Here is a 19,413-nt window from a genome sequence, read left to right on the forward strand (position 1 = left end):
TGCTGCTGGATTGTTAGCAGGCTCTGCATAATTAGCTGAGTTCCAAGTGGAAAGATACCTGTGATGCTGAAAGAGTTTGCTGGTTTGTGGGAGGGCCTATCTTCATTTCTTATTAGTTAGGAGGGAAGAGGAAGCCAGCAAACAAAGGAGACAAAGTGTCTGCAAATCATCTGCAAATCATCTGTTCAGCTGAGCTACCTCCTGGGAAGCTGTCAAGTCTCCACCTTTTGTTCACCGGAATATTGCCTTGTTGAAACACTTATCACAATGTTATTTCAACGAGATGGCAATTTATCGCACAGCACTACAAAGTATTGGTTTTATCCATACCAGTAGCTACTTCAAAATCTGACAATGGGCAGAACCATGATTCTGTATGATCTCCTGCTAGTACATTCAACCTTGGATTTTCAGTTCACTTCAGGCAATTTAGAAATGCTGTAACTTATTGTAGTATCTAGAACAAAACAACAGAGTTTTATGGCTAGGTAGGATATATGAGCTGAGGGACGCGGGTGGCGCTGTGGGTAAAACCTCAGTGCCTAGGACTTGCCGATCGCATGGTCGGCGGTTCGAATCCCTGCGGCGGGGTGCGCTCCCGTCGTTCAGTCCCAGCGCCTGCCAACCTAGCAGTTCGAAAGCACCCCCGGGTGCAAGTAGATAAATAGGGACCGCTTACCAGCGGGAAGGTAAACGGCGTTCCGTGTGCTGCGCTGGCTCGCCAGATGCAGCTTGTCATGCTGGCCACGTGACCCGGAAGTGTCTGCAGACAGCGCTGGCTCCCGGCCTATAGAGTGAGATGAGCGCACAACCCTAGAGTCTGTCAAGACTGGCCCGTACGGGCAGGGGTACCTTTACCTTTTTTAGGATATATGAGAACAGAACACATCTACTTAACCAAATACATTTTATTTACAGGAATTCAGAGTAATATAAAAGGAAAGGCTTTGGTATTAAATCAAAAGAATAAAAGCTTATTCCTAGTTTGTGCTGTTTTCATTCTAGATCTTAACTGGAGGCACAGTGTATTACAACTTGCATGGTTACCATTTAAGATCTACATTTCCAAACTGCGTAGCCAGCTAAAGTAAGTTATGAGTAACACTGCAATCCTATACACAGTTAACCAGGAGCAAGTTGTACTGAAATTAATGGGAATTCGGCTGAGCTGTAAATTCCATTGGCTACAACTGAACTTAAGTTACTCATCATGACTAAGTAAAGTAAATCATGGAAACAAATCATGCTGCATTCAGTGGAGCTTGCTCTTCAGTGAGCGTGTTTAGGATTCCGGCTTTACTCATCATGACTAAATTTAGGTGGGGTGCAGCATAGGCCTAACAGAACTTAACAGTACCCATTTCTGTCACAACTGTGCGTGTGTGTGTTTGAATTAAACAAATGGGTTCTTCCCTATTTAGAGTATCTTCACGTATTCAAACCAAGGAAGCTTACAAAATATGCAAATAGGGTCTGATTCATGTTCAGAAATGGCTATAAAACTGCTTAAAATAATAATGTAAAGCAAGCTGCTGTTTTCTCTCTCTCCTGAGCCTTAAAATATTCTTACTGGTTATTGAACCAAGTAATTTCCATTTCCTTGAGTTTGCTTTTCACTGGGGTATGTTGTTCTGTTTTGACTAGCTATTTTGGGGGCTCTAAATGATGGCTTTCAGTTGGCAAACACACTTGTGGCTGGGCAAGTCCTTCGTTCCCGGTTTATACCCTGCCTCCATGTTTCCACTCAGCATTTCATGTTTCTGCTGCCTGATCATCACTTTAGCCAGTCTTTGTTGACAGATGCTGCAGCTGTCATGGGAGTTCACAGTCACATCTGAGATGGCACATTTGTGTGTGTTGGGGCGGGGGGACTGAATAGGACCACCCAGCATCCACCCACAGTCGTGGCACAAATTCCAGTTTCTCAGAGTCTCCAACAGTCTTGCTCTTTTCCCCTGGTGGTGCAGAAGTCTAAAGCCAAATTCCTATTGCTTTGGCAGCGTGTATTTGCCCTTCCGATCCAAACTCTTCTTAAAGTGGATGGCGTACCAGAGGAACAAAGTTAAGCTCATCCCATACACCTAGGGTAGGTAAATAAATGAAAGACAATTAAAAACATTTTTGTTGTTTAAAAGAAATTAATTAATTATAATGGGTTCTGTCCAATAGTTACATTTGTCCAAGGCCTTCCACTTGGGCAGTGGAACTTCCCCTCCCTCTCTTCTCTCTGTACGCAACCCAAACCTCTGGAGGTTTGGGGGGAAATTCAGGACAAATTTGGGGGTGGGGGTGCATGGAGGGAGGAGGAGAAGAAGTAGTTCCCTTGCAGAAGTTGAGGGGAACAACTTCACTAGACACCTTGTACAGTGGTACCTCGGGTTACAGACACTTCAGGTTACAGACGCTTCAGGTTACAGACTCTGCTAACCCAGAATAATACCTCAAGTTAAGAACTTTGCTTCAGGAAGAGAACAGAAATCGCACGGCAGCGGTGTGGTGGCAGCGGGAGGCCCCATTAGCTAAAGTGGTACCTCAGGTTAAGAACAGTTTCAGGTTAAGAACGGACCTCCGGAACCAATTAAGTTATTAACCCGAAGTACCACTGTATTTCTCTACTGCTTTTCTACAGGTTCAAAGCGATTTCTATCAAAGCAATAAAAATACAATGCAATACAATCAAATCTATAAATAATATGGGGCCACCATATAAGTTACCATATAACAGCCACCATGTAACAGTCAAAGAAACAAGATGGTCTTTAGTAAAAAGGTGTACAAGGAAGAAAAAACCCTTTAGAAAAGTCAGCTGAGAGGTAGTTTCCTTCATTTCTTCCAGGGAGTGGTTCCACAGTTTCAGAGTAATCATCAAAGCAGCTTTTGTTGTTGTTCAAATTTACTGCCAACTTGGCACAGACAATAGCAGCTGCTTGCTACAACTCAACTGGCAAGTGAACTTGCATGGGAAGACTCAGTCCTTATGAGCACAGAAACTCTGATCCTTGGGGTTGAAACCACATCCTCCTGGCAAAAACCAGTCACCTGCAAATCAATGCCACTCACTAGAAATCTGTTTCTGAGAGAGGAAAGGAGGGAAACAGAGGGAGAGATGTATGCCCCTTTGGTGGGAGAGGATAGAGGCTTTTACATTCTTAAATTATTACAGGATGGTGTCAGCTAGCATGGCCAGTTGTGCACTGCCAAATTAGAGAAAACGCCTACGGATGCTGATAAGTGCCCTCTGTCTTGGAGCTCTTTGCTCTCCTACTTTCAAGGCTTGCTGGGTTCTGGGAGGGGCAGTCTGGACTTCTTTCTAAAGACATTGTGTCCGTCAGCTGTCGCCCCCACTGGTGCTTCCTCCTCCTCCTCTCCCATTACAGTGGTACCTCAGGTTAAGTACTTAATTCGTTCTGGAGGTCTGTTCTTAACCTGAAACTGTTCTTAACCTGAAGCACCACTTTAGCTAATGGGGCCTCCCGCTGCCGCCGCGCCGCCGGAACACGATTTCTGTTCTCATCCTGAAGCAAAGTTCTTAACCCGAGGTACTATTTCTGGGTTAGCGGAGTCTGTAACCTGAAGCATATGTAACCCGAGGTACCACTGTATTTCCCATCTTTCCCCCTCATCTTCCTCTGAGCTGTTACCTCCCTCAAACCCCTGTTGTAAAGCTAAACTGTCTTCCTCTTCTCTGTAAGGGTCTGGCTGGGGAGGCAGTCTCCACCATCCCTCCTCTGCCCAGTCCCTGACAGGGGCAGAGCTGAACTGCAGCAACAGCCTCCTGGCAGGGCTGTCACTGCCACTTACCAGGAGGGTAGAGATTCTGGCAAGGACGGAGATGCATGGGCACACCAGCAGGAGCACTGGATTGGATACACCAGTGTGTGCCCACACAGCACCCACCTTGCTCCTCCCCCTCCAGGTAGACACACCTCCCAGGAAATAGTGCCCATAAAGCATGAAAACACTGTCCATCATGAAATCTAAACACAGATAGCTTATTTCCAGTGAAGCAACTGGAAGGTTTATACTAAGGGTTAGGTTCCCACCCAATAACTAAGCTCTTTTGGTCCCTGTGACTTATTAGAAAAGGGTTGTTGTTTTTAGCGAGGCAGAATGCTGCCACTTCTGCAGAATTATGCTGCCATCCATAAAGCTAGATTTGCACTTCTGCTTCTGTTGATTAAGGGGGAAAACAGGAGGATACCAGAGAACACAAATATTTACCATGAAGAAAATTGTAATGGTCATCAGCACAGAGACAAAAGTCATGTGTTTTTTCAGGAAGTTTTGGATCTCTTCTAGGCAATCCTGAAATATGAGAGAAAATAGCTTAGAGGACAAGATAATAAATGAAGGCTGTACTCCTATGCACACTTACTTGGGAGTAAGCACCATTGAAATACAGTGGGATTTACTTCTGAATAAAAATTCAGAGAGGATCAGGTTCTCTGTTTCCCTCCCCAACTCCTCACAGATTTGGAGGAAGTATGCCACCAAACAGAAGCTGCTTGAGACCAACAGTGGGATAAGGACTTCATGTCTTGCTTGTGGTCTTCCCAGAGGCATTGTCTTGGCAACTAACTTGGAAGTTAGGCTGCTGAACTAGATGGACTGTTTGGTCTGTTCAGATGGAGAGTGGTATCATCCAGCAGGGCTCTCACATTCTCACAAAATTAGTGCTCTGCCTTCCAATAATTCCTCTCAAAATACTCATACCAGCCAGTGTGGTTTCATGGTTAGATTGGAATCTGGGAAGCCAGGACTCCAAGTTTCTACTCAGCTATGAAGCTCCTTGACTGACTTTGGACCAGTCGCTGACCCTCAGCCTACCTTACCTCACAGGGTTGTTGCGAGGATAAAATGTGGAGGAGGAGAGCCACATACAGCATGTTTTGTTCCCTGGAGCGAAGGTGTGATATAAATATAGATGCAGTAGCAGTAGCATCAGCTGTTGTTGTTGTTATTAAGTGTTTCATAGAACTGAAAGTGTCCTGAACTATCATCTTGTTTAACTTCTAGCCCAGATGATGTCAGGAAACATCTTGGTGCCAGAGTGACAAGGCCAGTTTTGCTAATACCCCAGCTGAGTGAGAATTGCTTCGTAAGAACCTGAACTGACTGTACTGCAGAGCTTCCCAGCCTCACATATAATTTACCTTTTCTGTTCCCACAGCTTCTGATTGGCACATCTCTTTTTCAATCCTGCTTGCTTCTCCAAAGGGTGGCTTTTTCCCACAACAGAGAAACTGAAAGAAAGGGGAAAACACCACTCGTATTATTGCTTTTCTTTTCCAAACAAAACCCTTAAAGAAGAGTTTTGATTGTCGTCTGTTGGTTTGTTACTGGTAAACTGCAGAGGCTTTGCCTCCTCAGCCTTAAACCCTACATTATTATAACTGCAGTGGTTGATATAACAGCTGGCCATCAGACTGAGGATTAAACATAGGGGGGAGTATCCGACTAACTTGTTCCATTGGTACAGCAGAACTCCCCTCCCCTGCTTTTCTCCCTTAGCAAGCGCCACACCCATTCTTAATCTATGCCAGAGATTTAGTGGACCCACGGGGGTGGGGGGAGAGTAAGTTCTCTTGCACAAGTGGAATCTTTAAGTTGATGGAGGGACTTGGTTGTTTGCCACTCATGGTCTCCATTCATGATATTATGTGGTCAAATGCTTCTGCTTTGCTTCTCACTTGCATCCTTTATAAGTTTGATACTGCATTTCAAAAGTTGCCACTGGTTTCGTTCCCATTGACAAACCACTCAGTCCTTCACACCTCACTAGTATTTTCCTTGATTTCTTGGCACGTCCTGCATTTGCCATGCAATACAACCAATGACACAATGGAACAAAAGTATTGTGCATTTATTTAGAAGCATAGCTGCAAGCGGTGTGGGAATATGGGAGAGGGCCTGGTTCATATGATGCACAATTCAGCACTGTGCAAACAGATGAATCCTGATGCAGGTTCTGTGACGTTGCACCTGGCAAATACTTAAAGCATTTTGTGGAAGTATAAATCTTATGCAACAGGGTGGTGATGTTACTGGACTGCACAGCAATGTATGATGTAAGCCTCACAGAACCTCCTTGCCCCGCCACTTTGTGGCATAAATTAGGAAGTACAGGTACACCATGCATCCCTGGCTGGGTCGCATTGTGTATATCCATATTATACAAGTATGAATTTCAAAACAAATAAAGGCAACCATTGCCTTAAGGTCCAGCCATAAAGTGGTAGCTGACACATGATTTCCATAGAGGTCCTATCAAAACCTTCTGGGATAGTGAAAAGATGGTCATCTAAGTGGCTTTTTTTATTGCCCCAGTCCAGGTTCCTCAGAAATGGTGCCCCTGTTTATACCTAATTTTCTGTACAAAAGATGACGTGTCTGAGAAGATCAACCATTTCCTTAAATCACCTAAGGTAATGTTTTATTAATCTGGCAGTGGTTTTGCGTTGATGGCATATACTATTTCGGGCATGAAGGACCATCGTTTTAAAAACAGCTTGTTTCATCAGCTAGGCAGCTGCTAGGGTGCAGCCAGTTCAGGTTCCTCTGGGAATTTCAAAGGCACATCTTATGATATCATAGTACTGGCAGAGTGCTGAAATTCCCTCTTCTACAAGACTCCTAAGGGTACCTGAACCTTGACTTGCATGGCATTTGGCCACAGCAAAAACTGTGGTGGTCAAAAACAAAACAAACGAAGAAAAACAAAAACATAAAGGCCCTGGCTAGGTGCCTGATGATTCCCTCTTGGGCATAAAAACATGTTCTTTATAGTTTCTTTATAGCATAGCCATTGTGTCTGACTGATCAGTTTTGGCTCAGGAAGAAAGCAAAGCCTGACTTCTGCTGCCTTTCTTTTTTTACAGAATAGGTCAGGGCTGCAGTCCTGTACACACACACCCCTGGGAGTTAGGCATGCACAAGGAAGAACAGTGCTTCCTTGACTCTTCCCTTCCCCAAGTCTTCACCCAATAATTGGTAGCAGAGACACAGAGTAGATTTGTAGACATTGTTGGGAACATATCTATTTTTTAATGCCCCCCCACCCTGTCATTAGAAACACAAGATGTGGGTTTGAATTCTGTATGCTGGAAAACGTAAGGTTAGTGTAGGAAAAAGAAAGGAGGAGTCCATGTAGTAAAAGAGCACATGTTGATTTTCCCCTATGGCTCCAATTAGATCTTTATCAAAAACAGCTCCCACAGTGCAAAGAATCTGGAATTTCCTTTAGTCAGCTATCTGGAGAGGAGAAGCATACCTCTCTGTCTCTCCCTCTCCAACAAACATTCCCTCAACACTGCTTTCTCTCCTACACTCATCCACAAAGCTGCTGTTCCTTGCTCCTTGCTCCAGGAACGGTGGGGCTTTCCGAGTTGCTCCCTGCTGCAAAGTTCCACCTGCTCATGGAATGCCCTTCTCTACTACTCTTCTCAGGGCAGTTTCATTGGTGAAGCATTGTCTCCTCCATAAGCAGCAGTATAAGGAAGAGTAGGAATTCAAGTGCTGTAGCACCATACATTTATAGCACATCCCCATTACCCCTCACAGAGCTGCAGTTCCCAGCACTCTCAACCAACTACAGTTACCACATTTATATTTATTCCTTCCTTCTTCTTATTTGCATGGGGTGTTGGTGGTATGTGCTTTAAATGTGGCTGAGGGCCAAACTAGATGGGGGTAGTTTGGCATAAGATAGTTGGGTTTTCGTTTTAACCAATAGCTGGTATGGGATGGTGTGGAGGAAGCACAAAACTGGGACTGTGGCCTGGTGAGAGGTAGGCTTTAACCCTTTGGCTCCACCAATGGGAGATTTCCTCCCACTGTGAATATCAGCTGCAAGGGCTATGTGTGTGATTCCGAACAGGACAACAGCTGGGCCAGAGAATTCAAGCCCTCCTTCTCCCCAAGCTACAATCCCAGTCCAGCATCTCCCTCCCGTGCCGGCTATCTGTTAAATGAAAAACAGCTGTGCAATGTCGCATCTAGTTTGGTCCTGAGCAGGCCCAAGTGAGGAGATTTTACTGCTTGAAGCAAAGGACAAGATGGCATCCCTTCCGCTATTCCATATACAGAAGTCAACTGGATTGGCAGTTGAGTTTTGCTTCAACACTAGCGATAGGATAATATCTTCCACTGCGCCAGAGGTGAACAGGCAAGCTTAGTGGCTTCAGGACAGGCCATCTAGCAAACAAAGAGGGAAATGCTGGACGGTTCCAGGAGCAGCCGCCAGGGGACTGCCACTGCTCCCCCAACACCTACTACCTGAAGCTATTGCCTCATTCTTGCTAGTGGTCGGACCAGCAAAAGCAAATTGCCTTTGAGTTTGTTATGTAACCTACTGTCTCAGAGGGGTCAGAATTTAACAGATAACACAAAACTCCATCCCAAACTTGGAAACAGATATGGGGCATAATAGAATGAAGCTAAAATGTGCTATGTCATGATTGCTTACACAATATCAGTGTAGGCAGCCAAGGAAAAATTTCAGCAATTCACCAGGACCTTTGATGCTTACCACAATGGGGGAGGGTGTTTCCCCCTCATTGGTCTTGCCAACTGCTAATCCATTTCTCCAGGCAAGTCATTGGGAAGAACCAAATAGCCTGTGCTCCAGTCAGGAGTGTAGTGTTGTCTGCAAAGGCCCGGAGTGCATGCGCCGCCATCCCCTGCGAGGATGGAGCATGCCACCCCAGCCCTCATCGCTGCCTGGTGGGGGGCAGGGTGTGGAGGGTGAAGAACACCAGGTTCTAAATCCTAGAAACTGGTTTCTGTGGAACGGCCCCTAGAGTATAGACCAAAATGTGCAAGCAGATCACCGTTTTGTGGATGGTATGTAGCTCCTGTCTCCTGGTGTTGGAAGAGTTGCTTCTCACATCTTCATACACAACGTCATACACATCCATCATGGCATCTTCAGCCTACAAGGGAAGACATGCCCATAAGAAGAATTTCTAAATGTCAGCCATCCTTTAAGGAACGATCTCATAAACAGACAGTTGTGCTGGGTTTGCTGTAATTGTTTCCGAGTGCAGAAAAAAATGCACAATATAACACAGGGTACAGAATTCAGTTTCCTGAGAATCAGAGTTGTTTTCCCTTTGAAAAAAGTCTACTTTCAAGTCCTTGTGGGCTATGAAAGAAATGTTTAGAAGTGTGTGTGGACAGTGCCAGCTAAAATCTCAGAAATCTGATGATGATGATGATGATGATGATGATAATAATAATTTATTTATACCCCGCCCATCTGGCTGGGTTTCCCCAGCCACTCTGGGCAGCTTCCAACAAAAGAGTAAAAATACATTTAAAACATAAGTCACTAAAAACTTCCCTAAACAGGGCTGCCTTCAGCCTGAGAGGTCATTGAATAGGATCCAAGTTGCTGGGAGTGAGACTTTGCTGCTCATTGCCCAACGCCATGACTAGCAGTCCTGAACACATTATGCAACCAAGTCAGAGAAAACTGTTCAATTATGCAAACTTGCTCAATTTTCAGAATAATAATAATAATAATAATAATAATAATAATGCATAATTCAGCTTTCTTTGGATAGTGTTTGGGTTAACTAGGTATAGAACTGCAATGCATTTAGTTCAAAGTGCAAGCAGCCCTGCTCTTGAAACTGGATGAAAACACTGCAATGAATATTTACAGATTTATTTATTTGTTTAAAATGTTTCACAGGCTAATGATACCACCCTGAGCAAATTTGCCATTGGTACACTGCTGATTTAGAATTCAACGCATGAATGACAATCTACCAGAGCAAAACAAACATGTGCCCAAGTACATAAATTTACAAGATTGATTCAGAAATTAAAAGAGCAGGAATTAATTTGGCTTTGCTGCAACAGGGAACTCACAGGAACCTCCAAACATATTTCAGTAATGGTTAGAGCTTCGGTTATCACCACAAACTCAGTGGGAAGCATAAATGGATTCTCACCATTATGCAGAACAGACATTGCTTGTTCTTCTGAAATTTAGAGTCTAAATGTCTCCAAGAAGTAAGCCAAGTGTCTGGACATTACTGTTTGATTATGGGGATTATGCCTTTGCCAGAGAAGACACTTCCCACGTTGCTGTTTGCTAAGCCCATCTTCTGTATTGTCATGCCAAGTGGCAAAAATAAATTCACCACACATTCAACTAGATATACTATTTAGGGGAGTGGTAATATTCTCACCAGGGACGTGGGTGGCGCTGTGGGTTAAACCACAGAGCCTAGGGCTTGCCGATCAGAAGGTCGGCGGTTTGAATCCCTGTGAGGGGGTGAGCTCCTGTTGCTCGGTCCCTGCTCCTGCCAACCTAGCAGTTCGAAAGCACGTCAAAGTGTAAGTAGATAAATAGGTACCGCTCTGGCAGGAAGGTAAACGGCGTTTCTGTGTGCTGCTCTGGTTCGCCAGAAGCGGCTTGGTCATGCTGGCCACATGACCCAGAAGCTGTATGCCGGTTCCCACGGCCAATAAAGCGAGATGAGCGCCACAACCCCAGAGTTGGCCACGACTGGACCTAATGGTCAGGGGTCCCTTTACCTTTTTACCTAATATTCTCACCACTTGTTGGGATGTAATATACAACCAGGTCAATGATGGCCAATGATCCTCTGTTTTCACCCCCATTAAGTAGCGAATCAAATCCTAAATGTTTTCAGAAGAATGTAAAGCACTGGAGTTTCTGGGAAATTTGAATCATTGTGTAGCAATCAGAGAAAGACAATTGATCTTGGCTTTATCAGGGAGTTGGGTGGGTTCCATTTCTTTTATTCCTTTACCCTTCCCTTTTCTTTCCTATTGATTTGTGCAGGCCTCAAGGCAAATTGTAGCTTTTCAGAGCAGAAAACTCAATAATGCAGGGAACAGAATTGAGGGAAGCAATCAGAGTGTTAGGTAAGACATCCACTGAAACCACATGAGAAGTTTCTCCTAATTTCAGCTGCTTTCTTACTTCAACCCTGACCCTGGATTTCTTATCCAGGCATTAAGGATCTCTGATTTAGAAAATCAGATTGAAAAAGCATATCACATATTTATTGCACTCCACAGATTCAACACATAGCATTATAAGGTTAGGCATGTACTAAAAATTCATTCTAGTATTAGTTTTCATGTGCCGTGTTTAGGGATGGGCAAATGTGTAAATTTTTGTTTCTCTCAGTTTCTATTTTTTCCATTCATAAGTTCAGCTCTTCACATTTCCCCATCAGTTTGCATTTTAAAAAAGAAGTCTTTGTGAGCATTCACCAGCAATCTGGTGCAAATTCTTCCTCATATATCCATATGCCTATGCAATTCCGCCATTTTTTGCAAAGCAATTTCTCCAGACATAGTGCATTTTGTATGTTCTTTTACACTTTACCTCAGTACATGCATTTTTGTACACATAACATGGCTTGAGAACTGCACTGCAAAATTCAGAGAAATGCAAATTTTGAAGCGTAGGTGTCTTTTGGTTCTCATATTCTCACAGAAAGTATGGCTTAAGCAAGTTCACCTTTAAATGTAAAGTGAACTTGAATTTATCCCCCATGCTTATTCACATTAAAGAGTTTCAAAATGAGGCAAAAGGGAATAAAAATAGGATGTGGGGAGCCATTTTGTTGCCAGCCTGTCTTTTTGTAGAAGTGGCTTCATAATGGTGATGGTGGAGTAACGCAGAATTTCCTCAGCATGTGTGTTGATTCCCACAACTACGTGGGCAAACAGCTGACAACTGCATTCCCACCGACTGATCTGTCGGTCCTGACATGTGGTGTACCTATAATCTTCCCAGGGCGAAACATGAGGTTATAGGCAATATAATCAGTAGCACAGCAGGCATTGTTAGAAACACAGGGAAATTAGCCATGTGTTCATAAAAAGTCAGATGGAGAATGAGGCAAAAAACAAAAACCAGCTGCAATAAAAATGGCTGCCTCTAGAACTGTTCCTAGTATGTGATCTAATGCTATGTCTGCAGATCAGTTGGGGCCTTGAGATAGGGAGTTGGGAGCGAACCCTTTGCACCTTCACTGATTCCTCACCCTAAATCTTCTGCCTGAAGCCACTGTTAGTTGTGAGATAGGAAAATGTGGAGGGTACAAAAATTATGCTCATGTATTTTACCCTTCACAGATAATAGCTGCTTCTCAGGGCATTCAGAGTTAAGAAAACAGTATGCGTTTGGGAGGGAGGTTCTCTCCCCTCTCCCTCAGCCATAATATTAACCAGATTTCCCCTCTCCTTCCATGACTGTTATCGAGGTTGCAGTGACGCGATGGAGACATATTCAGGATACTCTAGTGTAAACAGGTAGTTCCTCAGAAGCCTTTGGTGAAGGACTGTTGACAGCTTTCTAGAGGTTCATGTATATCCAGATGACCCCCAGCCACATGTTTATTGACATGAATCCTAGAAAAGGTATATGAGTGAAGTAGGGTTTCTCTTTGAAGAAGCTGGTACTTCTCCAGCAACATTGATTCTTCTCCTGATACATGAGCAACTACTCATTAAAAACCATTCCACGAAACCAAAAACCAAATGAACCTAAAACAGATTATTATTTTACTCCACATTTAGTCATTTTCAGTTGTAGGGTAGCCAGTAAACTGAAGAGAGGGCCTACAATATCCCTGGCAGGAGCCAAACATCTCTCCCTCTGCAGGGAGACCACCCAAGGCACCTTGTTGCTCAATTTTGGTTCAATTATGAACCAAATATCTTGGATGGTATTCAACTAAGTTTTACTCAAAGCAGACCCATCAAAACCAATGGGTCTAACCTAGCCATGTTTATTACATTCAGTGAGTCATGGGGTTAGAGAGAGTTGAACACGACTAAGACAATTAAACAACAGCAAGGTTTTGTTGAATGGAGGATTGCAGAGTTGCTGATTTTTATTGCCTATTTTTATACACATTGTCTTGTTTTATGTTTTTAATATGTTTCTGCTTTTCAATTGATTTTGACTATTACCTTGAATATTTAATAGAATTGCAAGGAAAACAATAACAGCATAAACTGTTCTGCATGGAAATTCTGCTAAGACAAAGCCGGGAGACATGTTGGAACAAGGGTTGTTTGGAATGCATTATGACTTCCATCTTGATTGGCCTGGCTACTTGGCGGGAAGCTCTCCAACAACAGTGCATCACATGTGAAGAGAGGCCCCAAAAGAGTCTGGTCCAGAGGCCATTACAATATGTGCAAGTAATTCTCCTGACTTGTTTGAACACAGAATTATTTTGTGCGACTGTGTGTGGCACCACTCTCAGAAAAATTAAAGAATGCATGTATTGCTAATTGTTTGACTGTGGCGGTCAAGGGTAATAAACTAGGTGTGGAGAGCTCTTTTTCTGTCAAGAGTGCATTCACTCAGGAGTAAATGTTCAGGCCTGCATGAAGCCCAGAGCCAAAAGTGAGAGCAACCACTCCCATCTCCCTCTCTCTTTCTGCCATCCCCTTCTCCCTCTCCCTCTCCCTCCCCACTTGGTGGGCTGCTGGAGGAGGAACAGATCACTTTTGCCAAAGGTCTAAACTTATTGTTTGCAGAGTGTTTTCCCCTACTACTGCCTCCATCACTCCATAAGTTGCCTCTCTACTTTTTCACACCTTCCTTCTGTCCCTCTGAGGTCCCACACCTGCATGAGATTAGGCTGTGGGTCATAAGCAGCCTCAGGTTCCTCCCTTCAAAATAAACCAAGAGTCCCTTTCGTAGCATAGACTGAAGCAACCAGAATCTAGGAATGCAGCTTTCCCCCTTAAGGCAGGGGTAGGGTGTATTTTCCAGGGAGATCTTAAGGTTGCTCAACCTCCACAGGCCATTTTGACATAAGGCTGCCACCCATCAACCTATCACCTGACATCACCACCACATTTTCCTTTGCCTGCTAAGCAGTTAGAAATCAAGCCAGTCAGAGAAAGTCACAGGGCTTTTAAAGCACTGACAATCAGCTGATCGTCAGTGCCTGCAAATCACACTCTAGGTAGGGAGCAGCTTATTTACCTGTCTGACACCTGACAGGTGTAGGGAAGGTGCCTGTGGCTTGGGGGAAATGGCCTCATTAGGTTCATGGGCTGGAGATTGCCCGCCACTGCCTGGGGGTATCACTAATTTATCGATTCATAGCTCTTGTATTTCTTCCTTCCTCCAAAGCTGTGCATAGATCAGAGCTGTACATTTTCTGAGTTCCATGCAACTAGAGTGTTTTCTTTTGAAAGTGGCAGCATCTGAGGGCCACCTCAGATGTTATATGAAAGAGTCAAAGCCCTGATGCATTTTAATAGGCCCTGTTCATCACATTTTTATAAAAATGAGGAAGAAGGGGGAAGCCTATGCATTGCAGAAATCGCTGTATCACTCAAAAGCCTATGGATTCTCCTTGTGTTTCCTTAGGGATGTGCCATATTTTTCCTGCATCCTTTGAAGGGAATTTTCAGGCTGGAAAACACACAATAAGCAGACATCCAGGAATTGTGACTGGTTGGGGATTGTACGCTTGCACTAGGCGCCTGTTTTCTGATTGATAATGTAAATGTCCCTCAAAAGTTACAGAAGAAAAGGGTTGACTTGTCTTTAGAAGGAATGTTTAATGTGGCCCTGAAATCAAGAAGAGAGATTACCTTGAAGTAAATGTATGTTTGAGTTGAAGGGGAAGCTGCGGTACTTTATAAACAATTCTCTGCTCCTGCTTTGCCAATGGAACCTGCTGTTCTACACCACAACTGATTAATATCTAAGCTAACCAAATGAGCTGTGTATAAATTAAAGCAAACACTGGCTAGAACTATATGGGGAAAATGGAAAAAACCTCCCTTCACCTCAGTTGCTTTCAACTACATGTGGTTTGTTCATCCATGCATTCATCATTACATTTATATCCCATCTTTCTTCCATGGAGCACAAAGTAGCTGGGGAAGCCCAGCCAGATGGGCAGGGTATAAATAATAAATAATAATAATTATTACATGGTTCTCTTGCTTCTCCTTTGATCAGAGGTGCCGTTTGGCCACACTGGGTGCTGGAACCACAGGGGACGCTGCAACAATGATGCAGAATGGAGTGTGATAGGTGTGGCGGGCACTGAATTTTAGCATCACACAGAGTGCTACTGAAGTTTGAGATTCCAAAGTCCACCACTGATTTGATCCTCACAACCCTGTTAGGTAGGTTAGGCAGAGAGCGACTGGCCCAAGGTCACCCAGTGAGCTTCATGGCTGAGTGGGGATTCGAATCATGTTCTCCCAAGTCCTAGTCTGACATGCTAACCACTACACCACACCATTTGGGCTATGTCATTTATTATTAAATGTGCACTACTCACATTTCTCTTTCTTTTAAAACAATTCCTAAAGCAGAAAGTTCAGCTTCCTGCTTGTGGAGGATTTTTCTTAGTGCACTGGACCACTGCTTTCCCACTTCTTGCATATGATTTAAGTATTTTAAACATAACATAAATTACATGAAAATTTTGACGGCATTGTAATAAATTGCCAACTTTCTATTCTAAGTCCTAATAAAATAATCTATTGTGAAAGGACATTCATGTTATGGTTTCCCCTCTTGTTTTTATTTTCAAAAGTGACAGTGTATGGGTTCATGACATATTACAGACCATATGATATATGCGTGCGCACTAATTCCCTTGTCTACAGAGCTCACAATCTAATTAGGCTGCTGGGATGATATACAGAAGAGAAGCCATGGAAGGAAGGCCAAGAGAGAAAATAAAAGTGTTCAGTGGAAGTGCACTGAACTCATCCTCTTTTACCCTGTTAAACCCCAATTGTTAAATAAGGTCACCACCGATTATTGTCATATGTGACAGACCATAATGAGAATTGGAATAATGAATCGTATTCACCAGAGCTATAGGGATGTGGTGTTGCTTGGTTTGTGGTCTGTCTTGTATTTTTGTATTGATTTATATGGTTATTTCCACATTGATAGCTGGTCTAATTCAATGAAGAAAAATCAGTGTATTTTTAATATATATATAAAAAATAGGACTAAAACCAATTTTGTCCTCCGTACGCTTCTCCACATATTTATTAAATATAACGTTCAGCCCAGCCAAAGCTGGTATTACCAGCTGATTGCTTTATAAAGGTTCAACTGTCGTAAAAAATTGCCTGTTTATAAACTGCATATAGTGGACAAAATGTTGTTTATGACATCTGGCTTTAGGAGAAGGCAAACCATTAAAAAAAAAGACACAAGGTTTTCTTAATCACCAATAAGCGATTGTTGGGAAAGGTATAAGGAGAGGCAGCAGAGGTGTTTTGCTGCTCCATGGTAATAATATCATAACAAAAGCCATTGTATTGACCTTATTCAGAAGAAAAGACCCAGACTGAGTGGATCCTCTGACCACAACATCTTTCTTAATATAAGAGGATGATATTTAACATTACTATGAGAGGTGATGCAGATAAAATGTGCAAATTAAGAAAGGTATAAACTAGTCTAATGAAGAAAATTGCTGGGACATAACTTTCCCAAGATACCTATAGAAACGACAGGAAATGGCATATTGGGGGGTTGAATAGCTCTGTATGTAAAAAAAAAAGTCCAATCGAATAGAGACCTATCAAATAGAAATCCTGAGAGGAGTAAACTCCTCTGCAAAACCTTTTGTGTGGAATGACTAGAGCTAAAAACTAATTTAGTACTTTAGACATATTACTCACCTGGCCAAAATGGCAAGGGTGATCTTGAAACAGAAATAGAGGTTAGGGGGGCAGACAATGGAGAAAGTGTTACAATAATGGGCAACCAACTACCCACACATTAACTGAGTTCATGCATGCTTGGCTTATTACAAAGAGACAGTGGAGGATGGTCTATTAAAGCTGCCCCATCAAACTTGGTCTGAAATCAACCAGTGTGCATGTGCGCACCCCCCCCCCCCGCTGCCAGCTTCCTCCTGACTTAGTTTCATTGCCACCATTAGTAGGGAGAAGGATGGAGATAAAATCAGAATTAGTTGGCTCTGCCTGGTCATTGGCTCTGGCTCCACCAACTATTGGCCTCTCTGCCTTCCTCTTCTCCAGTCCCAATGGGCACCAGCCACCACTGCAGAGAGACAATGAACCATCTAGGAAGGATGCAGACCTGGACAATCCTAAGTGTTGTCTGGAAGAATCAGAATGGCTTCTGCAAAGTCCTGCTTACCAAGTTTTGAGTTCTTTGATAAGCATGTTGATGAAGTGATTCTATGGATAGTGTGTACTTGGAGAACTTTGAGTTCCCTAAAATGAGGTGAAGGATTAGGCTGTGCAAAAAAGCTTTAAGGACCTTGTCCAAATTCTTTTGAATTTAAGAGAGATATGATGTGGTAGTTTATGCTTCTCCTGGAAAAAAGGCTCTGTGCTCCTCTTAAAAAAGCTGCCTTTCTTTTTCCACAGTAACAGGCTGGCCCTATTGCTTTCTTTAAAATTTATGAAAGCCTTGGTAGAGTTTTATTTTCCATTAATAGGCAGTCAATTCCACCTACCCTTTTAGTTCTCTTCAATACTGGCTTGAGATATTTGGCTATCATTTCAAACCAAAATGGGTCTTTCTGATCCCATGGGGGTAAAGGCTGTAAAAGCTAGGAAGATGTTCCCAGTTCAGGCTGCTCAGCAGTTATCAGAGTGGAACGTCAGGAAGAGAAAGGGATCTATTGTCTTCCCTCTCAGGAATGTGTCTGAAAAGCATTAAATAATCTTAAGAGACACATTCAGGGATACCTCCTTTCTAATGCAACTGTAAAGAGTTAGGAGGATGCTTTCCAATGCCATTTGAAGTCGTTTGGTTTGGAAGGCACAATAAATGAAGTGCCAAACATATTTGAAAGGCAGAAAGAATTTAGGGGGGAAAACAGGGAATGTGGTAAAACTTAGTGGTTAGTCATTCTTTGAAATCTGTACTTCCCTGAATTTGCAATGCAGCTCTTCGGCCAAATGAAGTGCACAAAATTGCATATACTAGGGTAAAGTGTACATTAAAAATGTGCAATAAAATGCATATGTTAGTGGAAATAACATTAAAAAATGCATTATATTGGGGAATTAAGGGAAATTCACATTAAAATGCTAGTGAATTTTCACGAGTTATTATTATTATTATTTTAAAAATGCAAATGGATGTGGAAATGCGAAGAACTAAATTTAAGACTGGAAGAATGAGAGACTGAAACCAAAATAGATGTACTTGCCCATGCCAACCTGCAGCATGTGGGAAGCTGTGGTGTGTCTTCTGCATGTCCTCTGCATCCCCTTGGCCTAATTTAATGCATCCCTAATTTCAAGCAGTCTACAGAGATGGAGTGCCAGAGTGTCAGATAGACAGACAGAAAGACAGAGAGGAGAGAGAGAAGACCACATTCCAGGGCCGGTGTGTGTTATGGCCTGTGGAGAACACCCCACCCACCCACCCAGTGTACAGAGCTAGGAAACAAATAAATTTCATAGATCTATCAATCGGGGCATTACATTTTGGGCAACTTGAATTGGCAAGCAGCCACTGCAGATGGGAAATGGATTTGCCTTCTGTTGTCACTGCTGTCCACCATTAAAATGCATTTGGGGGCCTGGCAGGGAGAGTGGTGAATGGTGGCATGGCCAAGTCAGGCCAGTGAGTACCCTCCTCACTCCCAGTGGCTGACTGCTGCTGCTAGACCTGCCCTACTACCTGACCTTCCTGACCCCCAAAACCATCGCTTCAGGAGGTGAGTGCGCTGAAACTGTGTACATGCAGTCTGTTTATGTATGCAATTTAGGGGCAGGGACAGTAGTTTGACATGGGCATCAGAAGAGGGTATCTGTTGTTGTTGTTTAGTCGTTTAGTTGTGCCCGACTCTTCGTGACCCCATGGACCAGAGCACACCAGGCACTCCTGTCTTCCACTGCCTCCCACAGTTTGGTCAAACTCATGCTGGTAGCTTTGAGAACACTGTCCAACCATCTCCCTCCTAAAACAAGCCTCTCAGGGAAGTATGCAGAAGAGGGAGGAGGTGCTGTGAACAAAAGTTCCCATATGTCCCATCCTTCTCTGAAGCTTCAGTAGTAAACATAACAGTTTTAATGACTGCAGTGCTCAACCTTAGTTGGGAGGAAAGTGTATCTAGCTCTGCCTGCTGCCTCCTGGAAAACATTGCTCTCACTCTGCAAACTATAATCTACCCCCAAGTTTGAGAACCACTGGCTTAAAAGACAAAGAAACACAAAAGTTACCTAAAAAATCTAAAGATAAAGCCAAGCAATGCTGAACTGATGTCCCGCAAATGTAATTGTTGTATTCGACCCACCTGTACCCGTATGGGCAGGTAAATATAGGAGTGGAATATATAAGGTGAATCCACTGACCTTAGCTATCACCGACTGAGGAACAGCATTATTGAATGCAGTTGGATTTAAGGCGTAACTTTCTTATCCCTAGATAAA

The 19,413-nt window shown here is 43.2% G+C and overlaps 1 protein-coding gene across 1 annotated transcript in view; it reads right to left on the reverse strand.

Moving 5' to 3' along the window:
* Positions 1–2,610: 2,610 nt before the first annotated feature.
* Positions 2,611–19,413, reverse strand: part of TSPAN32 (tetraspanin 32) — a 37,458-nt gene continuing 20,655 nt past the window's right edge. Inside the window, exons 7-9 of the mRNA XM_028733685.2 lie at positions 8,829–8,930; positions 5,154–5,243; positions 2,611–4,305 (exon numbers count right to left, since the gene is read on the reverse strand). Coding sequence (XP_028589518.2) covers positions 4,078–4,305; positions 5,154–5,243; positions 8,829–8,930 — 420 coding nt within the window. The 3' untranslated portion in view covers positions 2,611–4,077. The remainder of the gene's footprint in view (positions 4,306–5,153; positions 5,244–8,828; positions 8,931–19,413) is intronic.

Source organism: Podarcis muralis, chromosome 1, assembly GCF_964188315.1.
Source record: "Podarcis muralis chromosome 1, rPodMur119.hap1.1, whole genome shotgun sequence".
NCBI classification, from domain to species: Eukaryota; Metazoa; Chordata; class Lepidosauria; order Squamata; family Lacertidae; genus Podarcis; species Podarcis muralis.